This window comes from Letharia lupina (genome assembly GCF_014066315.1).
Source record: "Letharia lupina isolate WasteWater1 chromosome Unknown contig_12, whole genome shotgun sequence".
In the NCBI taxonomy this organism is placed as follows: Eukaryota; Fungi; Ascomycota; class Lecanoromycetes; order Lecanorales; family Parmeliaceae; genus Letharia; species Letharia lupina.
Window position 1 is genome coordinate 177,170 of NW_023502981.1, and position 20,245 is coordinate 197,414.

The 20,245-nt window shown below is 50.6% G+C and overlaps 7 protein-coding genes across 7 annotated transcripts; 3 read left to right on the forward strand and 4 right to left on the reverse strand.

The window, feature by feature from the left end:
- Positions 1–589: 589 nt before the first annotated feature.
- On the forward strand, positions 590–1,131 carry HO133_001130 (uncharacterized protein; the record flags this gene model as incomplete). Its single annotated transcript, XM_037292060.1, has 2 exons — positions 590–856; positions 1,015–1,131. The coding sequence occupies 2 exons, from the start codon at positions 590–592 to the stop codon at positions 1,129–1,131; spliced, it is 384 nt and encodes a 127-aa protein (XP_037151479.1).
- Positions 1,132–2,240: 1,109 nt separating this feature from the next.
- On the forward strand, positions 2,241–3,790 carry HO133_001131 (uncharacterized protein; the record flags this gene model as incomplete). Its single annotated transcript, XM_037292061.1, has 2 exons — positions 2,241–2,452; positions 2,608–3,790. The coding sequence occupies 2 exons, from the start codon at positions 2,241–2,243 to the stop codon at positions 3,788–3,790; spliced, it is 1,395 nt and encodes a 464-aa protein (XP_037151480.1).
- Positions 3,791–4,140: 350 nt separating this feature from the next.
- HO133_001132 (uncharacterized protein) lies at positions 4,141–6,083 on the forward strand (the record flags this gene model as incomplete). The annotated part of the gene is made up of 3 exons (XM_037292062.1): positions 4,141–4,872; positions 5,004–5,559; positions 5,623–6,083. The coding sequence occupies 3 exons, from the start codon at positions 4,141–4,143 to the stop codon at positions 6,081–6,083; spliced, it is 1,749 nt and encodes a 582-aa protein (XP_037151481.1).
- A 385-nt stretch (positions 6,084–6,468) lies between these two features.
- On the reverse strand, positions 6,469–7,126 carry HO133_001133 (uncharacterized protein; the record flags this gene model as incomplete). The annotated part of the gene is made up of 2 exons (XM_037292063.1): positions 6,469–6,808; positions 6,930–7,126. The coding sequence occupies 2 exons, from the start codon at positions 7,124–7,126 to the stop codon at positions 6,469–6,471; spliced, it is 537 nt and encodes a 178-aa protein (XP_037151482.1).
- Positions 7,127–13,434: 6,308 nt separating this feature from the next.
- Positions 13,435–15,272, reverse strand: HO133_001134 (uncharacterized protein; the record flags this gene model as incomplete). Its single annotated transcript, XM_037292064.1, has 2 exons — positions 13,435–13,616; positions 13,676–15,272. 2 exons carry the CDS (start codon positions 15,270–15,272, stop codon positions 13,435–13,437), a joined length of 1,779 nt encoding a protein of 592 aa, XP_037151483.1.
- Positions 15,273–15,637: 365 nt separating this feature from the next.
- Positions 15,638–16,834, reverse strand: HO133_001135 (uncharacterized protein; the record flags this gene model as incomplete). Its single annotated transcript, XM_037292065.1, has 3 exons — positions 15,638–15,799; positions 15,877–16,251; positions 16,547–16,834. The coding sequence occupies 3 exons, from the start codon at positions 16,832–16,834 to the stop codon at positions 15,638–15,640; spliced, it is 825 nt and encodes a 274-aa protein (XP_037151484.1).
- Positions 16,835–18,260: 1,426 nt separating this feature from the next.
- HO133_001136 (uncharacterized protein) lies at positions 18,261–19,868 on the reverse strand (the record flags this gene model as incomplete). Its single annotated transcript, XM_037292066.1, has 2 exons — positions 18,261–19,165; positions 19,226–19,868. 2 exons carry the CDS (start codon positions 19,866–19,868, stop codon positions 18,261–18,263), a joined length of 1,548 nt encoding a protein of 515 aa, XP_037151485.1.
- Positions 19,869–20,245: the final 377 nt, after the last annotated feature.

Genomic DNA, 20,245 nt, shown 5'->3' on the forward strand with positions numbered 1-20,245 from the left:
CTAGCGGTCGCGCGAAAGCTAATCGAATTTAAAGGGGTATATATATATTACTTTCTATACTTTATACTACGTAAATTACGTGAGTTACCGAATCGGGTAAGGCGGCTACGGTAGTGCCTAATACGGTAAGGCCTTATTTGACGGAAAATCAAGAAATTTATTGAAAGCCCTCGACATTCCTCGCTGTTTTTCCTTCATATTCTTTCGGTCTAAAGTGAGACCCTCTCAGCTCGGACTCTCTTCTTCTTCTTCTTCGACCCCACTATGCGACAGATACACGCCATGTTCTTAAGATCTTCGACGGGAAGTTGTCACACAATCATGTAGGTGAGTTCGCAGGGCAAACTGGTGAGACCCTCTGTCTCTATGCTAGAGTGGTGTGGCTGCATGTCGACCGCGTTGTGCTGTGTGTCGAGAGCTTACGGCTTTGATCTTTAGGCAGACGATGACGTGTTGAATGAAAGTTCGAAGCAAGTTGCCGAACCATATGACGAGCGTGAATTTGGAATTTATATAGAGTCGGGTCCTCAATCCAAAATATATAGGGTCAGGTCGATATTAATTACATTCTCCGAACTATCCACGTACGATGTATATAATCAAGAACAAGTATCCTAATTCACTCGCTTTTATACGCCTTGCTTCAGATCCAGATTTTGTTGGGCTCGTTGTTGCCGATGTCAACGGTGACGGCAAAGTGCTGGAAGGCGACGCCGCTTGGTTGGCTGTAGCAGCTGGACTGCTCGGACTCACGGTGCTGGATAGAGCTGAGGAAGAAGCGGCCACAGAAGTGGCAGCCGCAGGTGCATCAGGGGTGTCCGCGGCACCTGAATCACCACCCGACGCCGCCTCGTTCGTAGGATTTTTGCACGACCCCAACACCGCCTGATCAAACAAAGTCCCCGCTTTTGCTCCTGCATTACAGAAATCCGAAAAACAATACTCCACCCCCGTCGCCTGCAAACAGCTATGCAAGCACCTCAGGTCATTATTCGACACTCCATCCTGACAAAGGCACTTTGCGAAGGCCGCGTCGTCCGTCCAGTCCATATGGCAATCACTGATAGCGCCGCCCGGGCTGCAATTACAACTGAGGCTATCGGCCGCCTTGACAAACTCCTGCCCGAATGATACGAGGAAGTTGTCGATGTCGTTGGTGTCGTCGTCCGCGTCGGGATTTTTGGTGTTGCAGGTATTTGGGTTGGTGGGGGGTTCATTCCACCAGTTTGTCAGCAGCTTGTTGGCTTCGCCGATGCAGGCTATTGAGGCGGTGATGGAATTGTGCGCGATTAGGCATTTGGTGTACTCGATGGGCGTGCAAATCTGTTGGGTGTCGCACGCTGCGGTGTTGTTGAAGGTGCAGGGGTCGCTAGTAGCAGGAGTGGTGAGGAGCAGTAATGCGAGATGTATGGTGCTGAGACTAGATACCGGTGGCCTGAACATGTTTGTTCTTGGTGATGGGCAGGCCGTGAGTAGGTCCTGGGTTAGTGCAGGGAAAGTCCTGGGAACAAATGATGAAGGAAACAGCGGGCTCCAAGTTTTCATGTAAATCGCTTATATATTTTCGGGAAACAATTATTTGGCCCCCAAGAATCCTTCGAACATCTCCATTTCTAACGCCTGAATAAAAGGCGACCTTGTTTTTGCGCTAGGCAATAGTTCTCACCACCACAACGTTAGCTCCTCCCTGAGTGCAGTCTAGATAGACAACGACGTCGATCTTCTAATCTTTCTGCACTGCGCCTCCATCAGCTGATGGGTCTTTCGAGGCTGCTGCCTCGGATTGGTTATACTTGTGACGATCGAGCCTCTCGTTCTTTCGTCGCCAGCTGTCTTATTGGCTCATGGCAAGTCTTTCTACGCGCTGTTATCATATACTGGTATGTATTAATTGACAATGAAATAGGTAGGTTATCATTTCCTAAGCTCTCTGTTAAGCGATCTAATACTATCGTTCTAAAAATTCGAACGCGGGCGACATTAGTGAGCTTTAGCAACATTTTTCATACCATTTTTCATAATGTTTTCAATGCGGAAGTAGCCCTACCCTTCGGCCGCTAACTTAATAGAGTAATACCTTGGGCGAAGCACCCCTACTTTAACTTTAAGTAGGCACGCGGGTTCCAGAATTCGTCGTACACCCTAGTCCAAATTAGGCGCTAGGGTGTACGACCAGTTCTGGAACCCGCGTGGTAGGTCCGACCTAAGGTTACAGCAGCTGGACTTCGCCTACAATTTCAATGGCTCCTTACTATCTGACATGGACGCAGATGCGGCAACCAATGGGCCTATTCTCTAATGCCTCATCATTCTCGCCTCCATTCAAACCGGAGATGGAAGCCATGAGTTCAAGAGCAGATACCAGATGGCCATGGATGGAGTCCCGACAGCAGGCAGCAGGGGGTGTAGCTCCCTCGCCTCAGCAGTGCATGCAGTCTCGAAACATACAAACGTACGACCTCTGCTTCTCACGCCTTCCTCCTTTCTCCTTCCTCCTTCCTCTCAGTCATGGATCCAGCGACTATCTTCTCCACCATCGGCACCGCCGTCGCCCTTTCCAAAATTTTGCCTTGAGATCGCTAAAATCCTGAAACACATCCACACAAGCTACAAAGAGTCAAATAGCACAGTGCGATCTATCGAAGCCCAATGCGACGTCTCCTATAACTCCGCCCAAACCATCAAACAATGGCTGGAGAACCAAGAGAAAGAGGCCTTCAGCGAGTTGAGACTACAGTTGCTGAACGTCGGCAAAGCGCTCAGCCTAATCTACGAGTCAATGAAAGATCTGGAGGCGACCTTACATAAGGTTACGGAGAAGAATACTGCCATTGGTCCTATAACTGGCTACAACTGGACTTCCCACGGCTCATTGGGGGATAGCTGGCTGAAGGCAAAATTCGTATTCAATGTGGATCCTCTCAAGGGGCATCTGGCAGAGTTGCGTGAGCACGGCGGTTTGCTACAATTTACCCTGACCACGCTTCCAGTGTACGCAAGCGATGTCTCCAGAGATGAGTTGAAAAGCCGACAGGACCCAAGATGCACGCCGTCGGCTCCTGGAAGATCAGCCGCGTCGTTCCGGCACGTTGCCGCTCGAGCATTCGCGATCCGACAAGCATATACCATACGGCGAAAGCCGCAGGAAGAGCAGGGGAGCCATTTAGCAAAAGTGACGACGACGAATGTGCCTGCCGCCTCCCAAGACCAATCGTCCGCTATACCGTCCGCCTACGAAGAATTTCTTGCTATCCATGACACAAACAAAAAGACCGATCTACCACGAAGAAATGGCACATTACCTTCTCCCGCGAATGGACTCAAGATTGCCCATGCCCAGAAAGCAGACACGTCTACTATACAAAATGCCAGCTCACTGGTCAGTGGGCAGCTACAAGAGACGAGCCATCCAGTGTCACAAAGCGTTCCGAATGTGCTCTATCATGAAACATTTGGCGCTACTCCCACTCCTCTACCTCGAGATGCTTGGGGTGTACCAAAGTTGTCAGCGGAATCATTTCGGGAAGAGACAGGCTCTGCGCGATCGCTGCCAGAATTGCCTCCACAACAACTGATGGACGATGTTTGGCAATCAAAGGAGCCGACGAACAACGACAGCGAGCTACCACCTCGGCTGTCAAATGACGTGATATATGCGACTGTATCGCAAAATGAGGACGGGAGTCGCAATCATACTGATCAGGAGGCAATCAGACCTTCCGTCACCGCCGTAGAGACAGCTCCACCTAGCGCATATAGTCCAAGCATTCCAAATGCCGAGTCTTATTAATGCATCATTCGCAATCCAAGGCTGGCCTTCATCTCACCGATAACATGAGCAGGGTATCTCTCCTGACAGCAAACACAGCAGACTCTGCTCCAAACAGTCGGGATCCAAGCTTATTCAGTAAAGGTTCATCTGTGTGGACCGCGGACTCTGCATTCACACCATCGTCAACTCACTCTGACGCTCGCGGTACCACATTTCCAGCATCTCCGCTTTCTTCCGTGTATTCTATACGGAGGAAACCGCTCGGATCCTTAAAGTCTCATGTTAGTCTTCTGCCTTCAACGAACGCATCTTTACAGATAGACTCGTATCATGAGCACGCTACGGCGGCTTCAGTGACACGAGGAACAATGACGCAGTCTCCGACACCTCTAGAGAGCGTCGAGGTAGTTGGCGGGCCTTTTCTAAGACACCCAAGCTGGTCCTCAGGAACGAAGACTGGTCTCCCTCTTGGCAACACAGCTGCCTCAAGCACCTCTGCGGTCGTTCCAACGCTCAATCCCTCTGAGTTTGTTGTTAACAAGCCCGGGCTAGATGGTTCCCCGCTGCTGGTACGAGCTGCAAGTGATGGTCTGGGGGAAATTGTGGAGAAGCTGCTCGCCAATGGAGCCCACATTGAAGCTGTCCACAGTGAGACAAAACGTAATGCTTTGATCGAAGCTTCGGTACAGGGGCACCACAAGATTGTCGATTTGCTTCTGGACCATCGTCGTTCGCATCAGCATCTAGACTCGCAGCATATGAGTGTGCTACATCACGCTGCCCAAAACGGACATCTCCTTGTTGCAAAGGCCCTTCTAGACAGAGGTGCCGCTGTTAACATTCAAGGTTCGAGCTGCTTGACACCTCTTAATCTTGCTTCGTGGGCCTCTCATGCCAACATGGTGATGCTTCTCCTACAAAGACAGGCCAACGTCGAGGCAAGAGACGCATCGCAACAGACAGCCCTTCGTGTCGCCGCTTCTCGTGGTTTCCCGAACGTATGCAACTCACTACTCGACTATGGCGCTCAGTCCGAGAGACGGGATGGTGACCCGAAAACTCCAATGAAACTAGCCATCGCAGCAGGATACCGGGAAGTAGTAGATTTGTTACTCGCTCGACTCACACTACGGCCGACAGATACCAATTTGTTGCTGCTTTCTTTGGCGCAATTGAGACTGGATATGTACGCATGGTTGAAAGCTTCTTTGACTGAGGGGCTACTCTGAAGGGTCTCAAGGACGATGCATATAAGCCAGCAATTCTAGCTGCAAAAAGTGGGAATCCTGAGATGGTGACATTATTGCTGCGCCAAAAGGCCAAATTCAAAGGAAAGGACAGTGATGGCTGGACAGCCTTGCATTTTGCCGCTCACCACGGCCAAACTCTAGTCATCGAGCAACTGGCTGACCGGAAAATCTCAAGCAAGCCAACGACAGCCAAAAAAGAGACGCCACTCCACCTAGCCGTTGCAGCGGGTCACTTTGGAGCAACTGATTGCCTTCTTCGGTGTAAGCGTGGATCATGTGTCACCTCCAAAGACGGTCGTGGCGAAGAGCCGCTTCATCGGGCTTCTCGTGCTGGAAGTACTGACACAGTCAACCTGTTGGTTTCCCACAAAGCGAATGTAAACGCTGAGAACGGCTTCGGCTGGAAGCCGCTTCACATCACGGTTGCTTATGGACATGCAGCAATAGTTCAACAATTGGTGAATTTAGGCGCCTCAATCGAAGAAAAGATGGGTTCGACAGAGTACAAAAAGGTTGACACTCACTTTCTCGTCGACAGTGGGTACTGGGCTGAGGCACTGTGACCATTTCCGGGAAGCAAGCCTCTTCACCTCGCTGTAGAATTCGACCATGACGATATTGCCCGGTTTCTGCTCAGCAAAGGTGCAAAGGTTGATTCAGCCTGTGGCAGAGGTTGGAGACCTCTTCATCTAGCCGCTTTCAACGCTTCTCCAGCCACCGTAGACATGTTGCTCCAGAGGAACGCATATCCGCTTGCAGTCACAGACTTGGCCCGAAGCAGAACGCCCCTGGGCCTGGCACGTCATCGTTCGCAATCGAAAACATTATCTGGGATTGTGCCGTCCGAGGCAGATCGACTCCGGGTTCAGGAGCTTCTACACGCAGCCATGGCCTCAGTGCCAAAGCGTTCGCAAGACCATTGGAAGCAGATGAAAATTAAAGCAGGCAAGGGACCGGATGACAAGACTGAGAACCTGAGGGCTGCCGCAGCTGCTATGAAGATCACTGGGAAGGGACTCGCGTTGGCAAGGCATGCAAGCATTATAGACATGAAAGTCTGAGGTGACGAATTTAACAGACTCCACGGAGCTGACGGTTCACTTGAAGATGTTGAACAACAAAGGAGAAGACGCTAACCGTCTTTGACAAGTGCATAGTGGTGCTCGCGCATCATCAGGGCTGACCAGCTCACAGCTCCAAGCGGTGAGATGGATCATATTCATGATCAGCAACCCACTTCAAATCAAACGCAAATATGGAGCGCAAGAACAAGGGAGATGTTTGCAATTTTTTGGATTTTCATGTGTATCTCAGTAAGAAAATGAATACATATCCTAAGCGTACTGTCCACAACACTTCCCATCTCATCCAGCCTTCTACTCAATACCATTATCCATCTTAACAATGTCCTATCCGTACCCCTGAATCCACTCTACCTCCCCACCTTCACTCCGAAGAAACGACGCAGTCATCACACGAGAAACAACTCGCACCATCACACACCCCCGGCCCCCCAGGGCCCGGATCAGGCTGATTCCCCGTCTCGGGCGTCCTCCAAAGAATCGGCGCACTACCCTCGCTCTCGACGCCGGTAATTTCCATGGCATAGCTTTGCGCCGTGAACGTGAGTAACAAGCCCCTGCCCGCAGTGCCAGAGCTCCAGAGAGCGGCACCGTTGATGTAGACGACGAGGTTTCCGTCGCCTTGCCAGGCTAGGCGGCAGGTATCGCCCGATTCACAGTTGTGCCCAGCTGTGCCGCTGGACCAGATTGCATCGCCGTTGTAGCTGTTGTGGGCATATTCATCGTCAGATTAAGGGGAAGGAAATAATTGACGGGAGTGTGAGATGAAGGATAGTTTGACTATTAACTAGAGAGATGGGCGGGGAGGTGAGAGGGAAGACTGACACGACGAAGTTACCGTCGCCTTGGAAGTAGGTATCGATGCCGCCCCAGAGACTGACGACTGGGCTGTTCGAAGGCTGCAGGGTGAACGCCTGGTTGGTATTGAAGAGGACTTCTTTGTTGACGCGACGCTGAATGGAGCCCATGGGCGAGGCCGTGGCCAAGGTGAGGATCGACAGTAATGTAGTAGTGAACCACATGTTCGCTATATGTTTAGGGATTTGACGAGTGAATAAAAGTCGTACCGTGGAATCCGAAAATCCACGGTCCTCGCTGGGGTTTATATAGATCTCCTCCGCTCAGCCTGACATGCTTTGCGAGAAAGCGACGCAAACCCAATGCTCAGCTGACCATTCACCACACTCTCTCATCTCCGCTCTTGCAGGCCCCTAGTCCGGATCCCATGCCATCCGAACACCACGAAAGAACGTACACAGAGGCGCGGCAATACCTAACTTTGGGGGTGTGCCAGCTGCGAGTTTTTTTCGGCAGTCAAATCTTGTGTCCAGTGCGTCTCTAGCATGCACGGTTAGGAACATTTCGTCAAGTTTTGCCCGATCAGGCAAGGCGCGCTGAACGCTTAGCGGAATACTAGAACCGTCCGTGGGGGCCGTCGGTAGGCATCAGAGCTGAAGCTGAACTCAATATGTACGCACCGCCTGCAGCGGGCCTCAACCGTGCGGTACACGGCACAAAGGCGGATGAGAACGGTGCACCGTCTTTCCCCCACTGGAGAAGAGAGAGTGTAATCCATACAACATGCAGTAGCGTCAAGACTTTTACATTCCATAAAGCATATAGTGTCCAGCCAAGGGAAGGCTCACTACACATCGTGTGCCATCCGAATGACGTGCGCAACCACCTTCAGCTCCGCAGATATGTACATGCAATGCAACAGTACCTGCATAGGGTCCGGACATGCGCACACAAGGCACCATCAGGCTCGTGCTACAAGGCTGCGAAAAGGATCGATCTGAGAACGAGAATCTCACGGGAAAAAAAAAGAATAAAAAAGAATGGGTGCCATTCGAAAATTTGAGACAAGCCATGCTCACCAATCGCGACGTGGTGCAAGTTTCGAACGGTCGCCGTCTCCACAATGGTAGTTTTCGCACCCACCCAGCGAGAGGTTCCGAATGCTAGGGATGTGTACGTAGGACATCAGTCAAGCTTGACGGCATCTACCATGCGATCTCGCGAGCTGATTATCAATTTCGAAGACCATGAAACAGGGGTCTTATTGCACGGATACATGAAATCGAAGCGCTCATTGAAGAAGCAACAGAGAACCATGTAATCTCCAAAGCGTCCATAAGAAAATGGGATCAAATGGTTCCTTGCCTCACCCCAACGAACCTCCGCGACAGGAAGCGCAAAGACTGGCATTCTGCCTGTCAAGAAAACAAAACAAAAATAAACAAGCGTGGATGGCATACACAATGCCACCACTGCTCTCGACGAACGTTGCGCCGCTCTTTGCATCTAGTCACGAGATCGATCTCCGCTCATCTGGCCAAGAGTTTCAATCCTCCGATCTCTCGCGGGTAAGCAGCTATTCCATTCCAGGTCTGTATCCCAGTACCGACGACGCCTCATCAGTCTTGGACGCTTGGGGGTGGAAGACGAAGACCGTGATTGGTAATAGATGTGTCGATGATGTACAACGTACGCGACGTCATGACGATGATACATTACACGGCCTTTTCACACGGGACGTGCCAACAGCCAGACGGCTCTGCGGAAGTGTGGGTTACCTCTACGGCTGCCGGCCCGGGACGTGTGTACGGGGATCCGGTCCCGCCGATTATCTACGTCTACCGTTTATAGGATATCGAGGTCAAGCTGGTCAGTTCCACGGCGTTCTCGATATGCGAGAGCGTTTCCAATTGAGCACGGTGCTGAACGCGGGCTCGAGGCTGCATGGTGGACGGCTAGATCAATCAATCAATTCGTGAGTATTGTGATTGATCTTGAACAAACCATCGCTGTCATTCTATAGCTAGTGCATGTTATCGGTGGATATATCTCATCTATGAATAGAACAGAATAGAGTAATTATCTATGGGTAGCATACTGACTTATACTATCCACCCAAGAACACATACCCCCAATGACTTAAACATGTCACCTGTGGATCCCACGTCGTCGCCTACGAATTTCAAACCAATACAACACTACTTCAAAGCCATGTCGAATTTTGGATGTATTTAATGATCAAGCCGAGACCCTTCATTCGCCATTCTCACAAATTGCCATCCGCATACACATCTCACTGCGTACACATATCCTCCTGGCCTTCAAGTATCCTTCTTCCTCCATCGACAATATCAGACGCTCGCCCTCAAGCAGCGATGATCGAAGTAGTCCGCCGTACGTTGTCTTTCAACGTTAGGAACCAAGCCTTTCGCATCGTCTTCTTGAATCATCCACATGGTTTAATTAACGATAGTACAGAGAGTACTGAGGGTAGTAGTAGTAGTAGTAGCAAGGGAGGTAGTTGAGGTAGTAGGGGGAAGTTGGGGAAGTATGTCATACATAGTAGCAATGGCTTTCCACAAAGAAGACCTATAACTCACAGGTAATTTATTTTAATCAATGGAAGACACACGCTATTGATACCTAATTGCCTGTCAGGTGGGTACTATGACATCACGAGTAAGGATATCATCCATGGATAGCTACTTTATCCATGAACAAATACAAGGAGGTTTCAACGCGCTGACCTCAAACCCTCATGAAATCATTACCGCTACGTGCCCGTTTCCTCTCGCCCGCTAAGTTGCAATTTTCCGAGCTCCTCTGCGAGCTTCTCTTTCCGCTCACTGATGATCGCATCCGCTCTTGCCGAATTCCGATTGACGAAAGTCTTCATCCCGCCACTCCTCCACAATTCTCTTCAGCGACAACCTCCCAGCGGACCCGCTGAAAGTTGTGGCCGAGGACATAGCGATCGGTGCCATCTCACCATCGTCCATCTCTCCTTTCCGATGAGATTCTCCCGTCCGAGTTATTGCTATATGTACAGCTTTCAGAAACCCTTCGAGATTGAAAGAGTCCCACCCATCCACATCTAAAGAACGGAGCACTGTCGCGTATCCAGTTTGTGGCTCGCTCTCGGCAAGAAATCTCAACATCGCTCGAAAAGTCGCCTCACGCTTTTAGACGAGAGCGCACGCTCTTCCAGTTCGTCCAAGGCGTCAACACAGATATGCAAACTTTTGGTGGTCATTCGCGAACCTAGCGATAATTGTTCGACATTCAGCGACCGTCATTCTGCCAGAGGCAAATCCGATTTTCTCTGCGGCTTCGTACTTCTGGGCAGTCTGTTTCATGACCAGCGGTTCCTGTCGATTATTGCTTTGACCAGACAGCGTAAAATGTCCTCCGCGCAAGCACGCTCGGGTTTTGCGGCAGTGCGAGAGCAGTAGAAGTACAGCACCGGTGATCCATCTCCACATTCCTCGAGAGCACTTTGCAGAGCCAGGGATCTAGTGAGCGTGCGAGGTCCCAGTATCTTCGATCATCATGAAGCAGACAGTGGACTTGACATATTCAGCTACACTCGGGCTCATACGTTAGCTTACTCTTTCCCGTACCAGGTGCTCCGTGAAGCCACATCACAGCAGTCTCATGAGAAAACATCCAGGTTCTATATGGCTGGCTTTTGAGAAACCACAGACCCGTGGTATCCAGCAACTCGTCGAATTCCTCTCGATGGTGCTCCCTGTACGGGACTGGCGATAGCCATTGGAGTATCCTGAGACGATGGTCCTGTTTAGCGCACTCGTCGGTTGTGTCGAAGCGTGAGTTCGTCTCTTTGTGGTTTGAGACCAAAATTCCTGCTATTTTCTCGGTCTCCTTGAGCTGTTGTCGGAGCCAGGCACGCGACCGTAGTAACGATTGCGGGATGTCTTTGATATTCGTGGATAACTCCGATTGGATCTGGGAGTCAATAAGGCTGGACGTGGTGAATATGTCGCGAGCCTATTGCGCAGCGGGCTGTAGCAAAGTTATAACTTCGTCCCCGGACTTGACTACACTGGAAATCATACGTCCTATAACTACAGTGTTAGATTTATGTTCAAAAAAGCTAGGGCTCGGTGAGAACTTGCTAATCGTTTTTGTCTCGAAATACTTTCCGGCCCCATTAAATAAAATCTAGAATCGCCATGTAAAGTCGAACAATGTTGTTTGCTAGTTGCTTTTGGACCCCGTAAGACTCTTTCAGGTAGAGTGTCTTCCGTAAAGCGCATTCATAGATACAGAGAGCCACTCTTTTGAGCCCTTTTGCAAATTCGGCAGCTCTACTGCTGTCGTTTACGAAGACCTGCGGCTGAGATCAGGGTGCTTTCTGGGGCCCACAGCCACAAGGAATACCAAACAAAAGAACGCTGACGATCATACCTGCAGCACGAGACGAAAGGCTGCCCACGGAAGGGCCGCATGAGTTGGGTCGTATTGCACAGCACTGTCTCCGATTGCAACGAACTTTTTGACCCATGATACTATTTTATCAAACTCATCTCAGACAGCAACCTCCCCATGGTGCGATTTGATCTTCCATCGCTTTGAGAGCGCTCGCTGCCGCGCTTGGGTTACTACAGCTGTCAGAGCGTGCGCGTCGAACTTTTCTGACGAACCGAGCCCTGATCGCAAAGCGACTTGCTTTTCTCCAGGCAGCTTCGACAGCGCTATGTCCCAAAGGTTTGGCTTGGATCTTGAGGAGGCTGCCATATCTTGGGAACTCGAGTGTATATCGTGAGGCTACGTTAGCAAGCTCAACGCTACGACTGCCGAGACAGGTTCCGCCATCTAGATAAGACGTGCGCAAATATTATCGGAAAGGTTGGAGTTCGACGCTGATGCAAAGGTAGTAGAGACGGCTGGTGAGCTTTCAGACAGAAAAAATTCTCCCATCGTGATCTAGAAGATGAGGCATCTCCTACGCAATCAAACCGGATTCTTAGCTTTCCTCCTCCCCCGTCCTTTTCCTCCCACGACGCCATTCTCACTCCGCTCACATACTTCCCCTTTTATCCCCGCCTATAAAACTCGACCCAACGGTCTGGAGATATTTAGTCATCATTCGATCTCCGTACGATGATTGGCTTTGCGACTCGACGGGGCTGCAGATCGTCCTTTTGGGAGGGACACGACGTCTCACACATACTTTGTCATGCAGGTGATCTAACCTGGGAAGGGGGAAGGGGTACGCCCCGCAGGCCGGTGAGAACCACACATCCCTTGTAAGGGGATAGGCAGAAGACGGGTTCCGGCATCCCCGGGCAGGGCGGACGAGTTTTCGCCAGCCTGCGGGATAGCGGCCGGGGAACTTGGATGGAGTGTGTATGCTCACTGAACAACGCTCTCTCCGACTTCCGACTCGGTCGGCCCGGCGTATAGCCTGTAGCAGCTCGTCTGCCGGAGAGGTTTGAGTAGGTCAAGGATGAATGCTCACGACGAGAAGGCCCATCGTCGCATTGACTTATCTCTTTGCGAAGTCATTAGTCAACAAAGAAGAAAAGATCCAGACGACACCTACGAAAAGCCACCCGCAACCACACGAGTGCAAACGCGGACCTGTACGCCTGCACGAATCACGGCACCAACCCATCCTCTTCTGCTCTGTACGACGTGGAGACGGACGATTTCACTCAGGACAGGGAGACGACATACATCTCAACTATCGTTGGCATTCTGCGCCAGGCCTGATCGTAGAATCGCGTTCATTTCTTTCTCCCACTGCGCCAATCCACCTCTGCCCACATCCCTAACCCTCTGATTTCCGCCCACGGAGCTCGCTCCCGACGGCCTAGGGGAAGACGGGTAGTCATCATCGATCTCTGCACGATGAATGGTCGGTTTAGATATGCGCTTGCGCCTCTGACTGCTTTTCATCGGACGAAAGGCCCCACAGTAGAAATCGAGTGCTCGACCTCGCCGGTATATGTGCGTGGCAATCGAAATGAGGACCAGGAGTCGCGACCCGACCCATGAAATCATGATGAATCTACTTCCCATAAGCACAAAAGCGTTGACGTGAGTATTATAGGGCCTCGACTGTGGAGGAGTGAAAGAAACCGCGGTGTGGAAAGTGTAAGGGTGAAGAGTCGTCAGTGAGGTTAAGGACGGAGAGTAATTACTTATTAAGGCTCGAACATACCTACTGTGCTCCTCTCGACTATCGAATCATCGTCGGTCAAGAAGAGTTCGCAAGTCGGACCGATTCTAAGTTCGAAGATGGGGAACTGCCAATGAGAAGTCGTCGTGAGTTGGTTGTGATCAACAAGACACAAACTTCCACTTCCGAGGAGACACTAATAGTAGCAAGCAACATCTCACATGAAAAAGTGCGGCGAGTGTAGTTGGCGTAACATCAGATCCCATTGTAAGTCATCAATGCTATATACAATTTTCCCAGTTCTCCTAGCCGCAGCTACAACTTCATGATGTATTCATTTCGAGTAGCCCCAGCATAGCACGTTCTAACCTGAAAGAGAGAGACCAATCAGTGGCCATTAGCACCGTTGGTAGCAGCCCCATTTACCCTTGTGCCATTGGTGCCAGCATGGTCAATGCTATCGGCCTTGTGCGTTCCCTTGATCGGTGCACCGTTGTGGTCGTGTGCGCTGGAGCTGACTTTGCCACTCATGCCATTGGCGTGACGAAGCTTGGGGTCCGAAGCCATGCCTGTACGATGTTAGCGTCAAGTACCGGACGGTTTCATGAAAAAAAGAGCTCAGACTTACCATTGTGTGTTCCATTGAATCGCATGTTGGCGATTCCCTCGTAGCCCTTGATACCAGTGGCCTTCTCCAAGCGTGTGGCGAGGTCGTCAGACACGTGACGGAAGATGGCGATTTGGCGCTTGATGATCTCTGGGTAGCGGCATGTGGACATATGGCCAGAGACATTGGAGACGAAGCGGGCCTTGGCCTTGTCATCGAAGACCTTCTCCCATAGCGCACGCGGAGCGTTGAAGTCTTCGGGCTTGATTTCAGAGAGGAAGGTGACTGCCGAGCTGATGAACTGGCCGTGGACTTTGTCGAGATCGACAGAGCGTTCGCGGAAGCTGATGGGCTCAATGGAGGATAGATAGTTGGGACGGGATCCTTGGTTGTAGAACGCCATGTTGCCATCACGCTGGAAGTTGGCAACGCGGTGGCTAGTTCGGCTCGAGTTGACGGGGAGCTGTTGGTAGTTGACTCCGACTCTGTGACGATGAGCGTCTGGGTAGGAGAAGAGGCGGCTCTGGAGGACGGGGTCTGCAGATGGCTCAATGCCTGGTGGCATGTGGGCTGGGTTGAACGCAACCTGCTCAATCTCGGCGAAATAGTTCTTTGCGTTCTCGTTCAACGTGAACTCGCCAACCTCACGAAGAGGAAATTGCTTGTGAGGCCAGATGTGTGTCAAGTCAAAGACGTTGATCTTTTGCTCCTCCCACAGCTCCTCAGCCTCCTTGGCGGTCATTGTCTGGAACTCGACTGACCATGAAGGGCAGTCGCCTTTCTCAATGGCCGTAAATAGATCCTTCTGGGAATGGTCGGGAGAGTAGTTGGCAGACTCTTCTTGGGTGATGAATTTAGTGCCTTGCTTGGACTTCATGTGCATTTGAGCATACACCCAGTCACCGGCCTTGTTGACAAGTTTGAGGGTATGTCCACCGTATCCGTGCATGAAGCGGTAGCCGTCCGGGATACCTCGGTCGCCCATGAGGATCATGACTTGGTGGATGGACTCTGGGTTCTGAGACAGGTAATCCCAGAACATCGTGCTGTCATCGCTGCCGCTGAGATGTGTGGCTGGGTCGCGCTTCTGAGTATGGATGAAGTGAGGGAACTTGGCGGGGTCACGCAGGAAGAAAACGGGTGTGTTGTTGGCTACCATATCCCAATTCCCTTCTTCAGTCCTGAATTTGACGGAGAAGCCTCGAGGGTCTCGAGCGCAGTCGTGAGATCCAGATTCGCCACCAACGGTTGAGAAGCGGACAGTGACTGGGCATTCGTTGCCTGCCTTAGCAAAGACATCGGCAATGCAGAGGTCATCAAGAGGCTTGGTGCACTTGAAGGTACCATGTGCACCGCTACCCTTGGCGTGAACGACTCGTTCGGGGATACGCTCTCGGTCGAAGTGGGAAATAAGGTCGATCAAGTGGAAGTCTTGTAGGAGGAGTGGGCCATTGACACCAGCACGTTGAGTCTCGTATGGGTGAGGCATGGGAACTCCATTGCTGGTGGAGTAAAGGGTGTCCTGGCTAGGAGTGTTACGGTCATCCTCGTAAGTCCTGAACTTTCCAGCGAACTCTTTGCCGTTGGCTTGGCCATGGCCTGCTGTTTGTGTTGCCATAGTAGTATTTGATGTGAATTGATTATACGGTGATGGTGGGAATGGGGGCTGATGAAGAAGAAAGTGTGGTTTTGGTGTAAGAAAGAAGGAGAGGAGAAGTGAGAGGCGAATGTAGATAAATTCGTTAATTCCGCTGCGGGGTCCTCGGAGTTCCATTCATGCATGATTACGTCACCATCTCCACCAATCAGAATCATGCCGTTTGCGAGCGAACCCGGCACTTTCCGGCACATGCAACCAAACAAAACCTCTTGGAATCCTAGGCATCAAGATTTTTTGATTTTTTTCTCCGCCTCCTTTGGTTTATTCTAGTATACTTTATGCATATAAAAGTGAGGTGGTCAGTAGACTCAGAAGTTGAGAATCTAAGTATAACCTCGAGCGGCACAAAGACAGAACTGCCTCAAGTATTCATAATCTGGCATCGCAGCTATTGCAAACCGCCTCAGATCAGCAGCCACCTGTTCTCCGAATTCCGCCGTCCACTTCACCGTTTCCTCATCAATGTCCAAAGACCTGTCGTCACGCTAGCGGAGAGAAAGCACTTGAGTCAGCGTTCAGAAATGAAGGGTCACGGTAAGATTTTGGTAGGATTGGAGCGTACTTTGTTCCCTTGTATCACCCCCGTAGAGCTCAGAAGCGTGTCAAAGAATCCACACATTATCTTGTCTTTAGGCCGTTCTTCCTTTGGAGTAGCTTTCCATGAATACTGAACCCCGCTCGAATCGATATGCCAGATGTCACAAAGTTTTGACACAATGGCTTGAGTGCTGTATACCACATCTTCAGCGTCTATTACAAGTGGCCAGATAGGCTTTTCTTTCGTGCCGTCGATCGTACTGCAGCTGGAGTATGGAGGGACGAGATCATCGTTCTCCGAGTAGAACTCTCGATAAGAATCAAAGATGATCCGTAACCATCGGAAACTGGTGTATATTGCGAAATCTTCGTCGGCAGTTTGCAATTTGAACACGTCCGCCTGCGTACGGTAGAAAGATGGGATCATGCGAGCCGGATGACGGATAAGAATGAGGGGTGAGAGAGATGTGTAAAGGTCATCAGGGATCCATGTTGGATTACTCATTAATATTCTACCGCTTAACATTGAATTTGGTTTCTCGTAAAAAGAGTCAGGAGTCTTGTCACGAAAATTGTTGTGTTTCAGAAGGCACAAGCAGTGATCCTTGACAAAGGCTATCTTTCCCTACGCAGGCCGCTCCGTCAGTATTCTCTCTGGGCCTTCATTCACATTCCTTGCATGTCATGGGATTTACCTTCTTCTCAGCTGTCGCAATTGACTCTGTGAGACGCTGAGCCGCTACCTGATAAGTCTCTCTCTCCATATGAGCGTTGAAGGCTAAATCTTCTTGTGCATCTTCTGCAACACTGCAGTGTTTGAGAGTGAGTTGTATCCTTTCAGGCCCGTACATAGAAGCGCCCATGAAAGGATGGAAGATGTTCTCAAGTTCCTCATGGTTTGCAAACAACCTGTGAAACATCTGAGACACAGTACGTGGATGATCAAAGACAAAGATGCGACGGGGAACTGGCGGTTCTGTCATTCTGGGCATGCTTGAGAAAGGATAATGGGAGTCGTAGAAAAGGAATAGCCAATATTGGCCGTATTATAGTCCCTCTTAGCAGCCATTCTAGGCCGTCTCCTGCCTCGATTGTTGATATGCACTGTCAGCAACATGGAGTCGTTAGCAGCATGCGCTGTCAGCAGAGTACCCTCTGACGATGTGGCGTTTGGGATACTACAATCGAAGGTTCCTATTCTTTCCGTATGAGATTATGAGGATAGCTTCCTATTTGGAAGAGGTGATTGACGAGACGGCGTGACTTGAAGATTGTCACATTATGAGTTACATTTTCATGGGTTTATCCAAGGTTCCTATTGCATCTCTTGGTTCAACTCCGGACGGTTAGGGTTAGGGTACGCCGACTGTAAAGCTAGGAGCTCGTGGAGCTCTAAAAACACGAAAATCGTAAAATTGACTCAAGATAGAGAGAGTTTCACGTGACGAGAAAATATAACAGTAAGCTCACTCCGCATCGAAACGCCGAAGTTATTTTCTTCAATTCTTTTTATATATTTTAATAGCGTTAAATGCGTAGCGATGCGGTATCTAACTCATACGTCGAACTCTTTGCAATTGAAATCATAGCTGTGAAGCTAATTATTTGAATCAGTTACTTGTTAAGGGGAAGAGAAAAGAAATCCTAATGCCAAGCATTCCAAGAAGTTTTGCATGCGCTAAAGGCATGTCATCAACTTAAGAACATGACAAATACAACCCCCCTCTTGACCACCCCGTACACCCTCCCGACCAAGACCAAACGTATCAACCACGAGCGAGTCCCGCGCACCGCTCGGGGTGCATCTTCCGGGCGTCACCTCGCTCCTCCACCTACAGAGTACGTCCCTCATGAACAGGATCCCCCCCCCTTCCGTTCCTATACGATGGCACCCCCCGTCCCCCACTCTCTTGCCGCACCCGGGATCCCGAACCAGACGCGCCGATCGTCGAAAATGTAACAGTATTAACAACAGACTTACTCCAAGCTTCGAGTACGTTTGTCGCAGAAAGACAAAGTGTGGTGACGCGGATCTGCCTCGGAAAAATCGCCCCGATTGATTGTAGCCCCGGACGGCGTCTCCGCGGACGGGGAAGTCTGCGGAGATGGGAGGCGGGTACGTGTAGCGAGCGGGTTGGGGGTTGTAGACGTATGTTCCAGTCCTGGCCATTTACTCTATTCGACTTCCACTTCCGCTGCCGTCGCCTGTTTGTATAGTTACCTAGAGTATACAGTCTGAAACTCTACTCAAAGCCCAAACGGACGCCTTTACCCTTCGCTTCCGGCCGGGATACAATACCTTAGGCGGCTATAAATCGTAGCAAAATGCCTAGCAGTGGTCTATTTTGTCTAAAAGATCGCCTAGTGCTCCTCTATATATATCGTAAAATCCGTACCCAAATACTGAAGCTAGTCATGTACCGGAGCAAACTTCGACATCCTTCTAAGGCCTAGGCCATATCTCATGAAAATTAATGGCACCGGCAATGCAAGACATGCAACACCGCCCAAGACACTCATTGCAGGCCCGACTCCAAGATTCCTAAACATCGGCTTCGCGACCAGCGGAAACGCACAAGCAAGCAAACTCCTCAGAAACGTGTTCGCCGACACAGCACTAGCGGCGTAGAGGCCGTAAGAGTCGACTAAAAAGTTGATGCACTGCTGGAAAATGACATTGAATCCCGCGCCAATAAAGCCTGCCGCCACGGTCGGCAGAGCCCATGAAAATTGAGGAGCCGCGGTCCATCCGAACCAGAAAAGCCCGATAGCGAAGAGTAAGCCACCAACGAGCATGGGCGGGAGACGAGCCTCGGGGACCGGCCTGCCACCGTTCTGGTCCACGATGCGTATGTAGCGGGGTTGGTTGGCAAGATTGATGAAGACGGCGGCGAGCACGCCGACGAATAGGCCGAGGAACGGAAGCGTACTGACGACAAGGCTGTAATGGCGCATTTGAGCAAAGACGATAGGAAAGACCTCCAATGTCAAGTACAGTAGCGCGTAGACAAAACTAGCGTACAAAGCGATGCAAGCGACCATCGGTTCCGTGAACAGCATGCGCAAAGGCCGTGCGAGATGCTTTGTAACGATTGATTTGAAGTCGAGTTTGACGTTCTCATGCGGGTGCCAGTACGCTGAGTTACCAGTCGATTTGCGCAAAGAGGCGGCGCGGCGCTTGAGGAGCACGGGACCATAGAGTTCAGGGAGGAAGAAGGTGGTTATGGCGAAGATGGTAAATACCCAAATCGCTTCGATGTATTCAGTCCAGCGCCATCCCATGTGCTTGTTCACCGTGAGAGCGGCTCCGATCACTGTTTCTAGGGGTCAGCGAGATGATCTGCATCAACCTCTAGAGTATCATGGTTGCATACCAGGCCCAAGCGTTGGTCCGCCAACAACAGCAACGGCGTAGAAAGTCACAGCGGTGCCCCTCGCCTTGGGCGCCCACATATCTCCCAGCGCGGCGGATACGTTGCTCACAGGCGCAGATCCAAAGACACCACCAAAAAACCGTGTGATGAAGATGGACGCAGCACTAGTGCTGGTAGCCGTGCCGATGGAGAAGAGACCGAGGCAGAACATGGCGGGCTCCATGCTCAATTTCCTGCCCCAAACCTCGGAGATTGGAGCCCATAACAGCGGGCCAAAGGCGAATCCCAGGATGTAGAAGGAGATAGGCAAGACTGCAACTTCGGAGCTGATGTGGGTGTAGGCCATGATGGCATCTTCGGCTGGGGATATGATGCTGCTGCCCAGACTGGCAGACAGGGCGAGCATTCCCAATTGAAAGGTTATCCAGCTCTTGTAGGACGTTGACCAATTGCGAGGGTTGGCCTTGTCATTTGGCTCCCAATCGACGAGATATGACTTCTTCTCATCTTTCTCTTTCTCTTTCTCTGAGTTAACGTGTGAGGGGTTTTCTTCGTCATGATGTACGGCAGGTGGTGATGCAGGTGCTGTATCCGAGTGTTGAGTGTGGCTGGAGGTAGCGGGAGAAGAAGAATTGGAAGGCATGGTAGGGTAGTTGGATATGGTGGCTGAAACGGGGCGTCTTGGCTGACGGGCATGTTCAGATTGATATTGGAGGCAAAGGGCGAAATAATAAAGAAGAAAAGTTATCGTCGTAATCTCCCGACAATATATCCGGAATGACGTTTGTATAAAAATTTCTACGGTTGCCGACAATATATCCGGAATGACGTTTGTATAAAAATTTCTACGGTTGCCCTTGAAAGTTCAAAATGATTTTGACCATTCTACCCTTGTGCGTGACCGTAGTAATCTACTTCGTCCGCCCTTTAGCCGAGTGTTTACTTTATGTTCACTGCATTTGGCAGCCGTGGTGGACCTTCGATGCTTCTGTTGGTCTGACATTCACGTCATTTTGGACA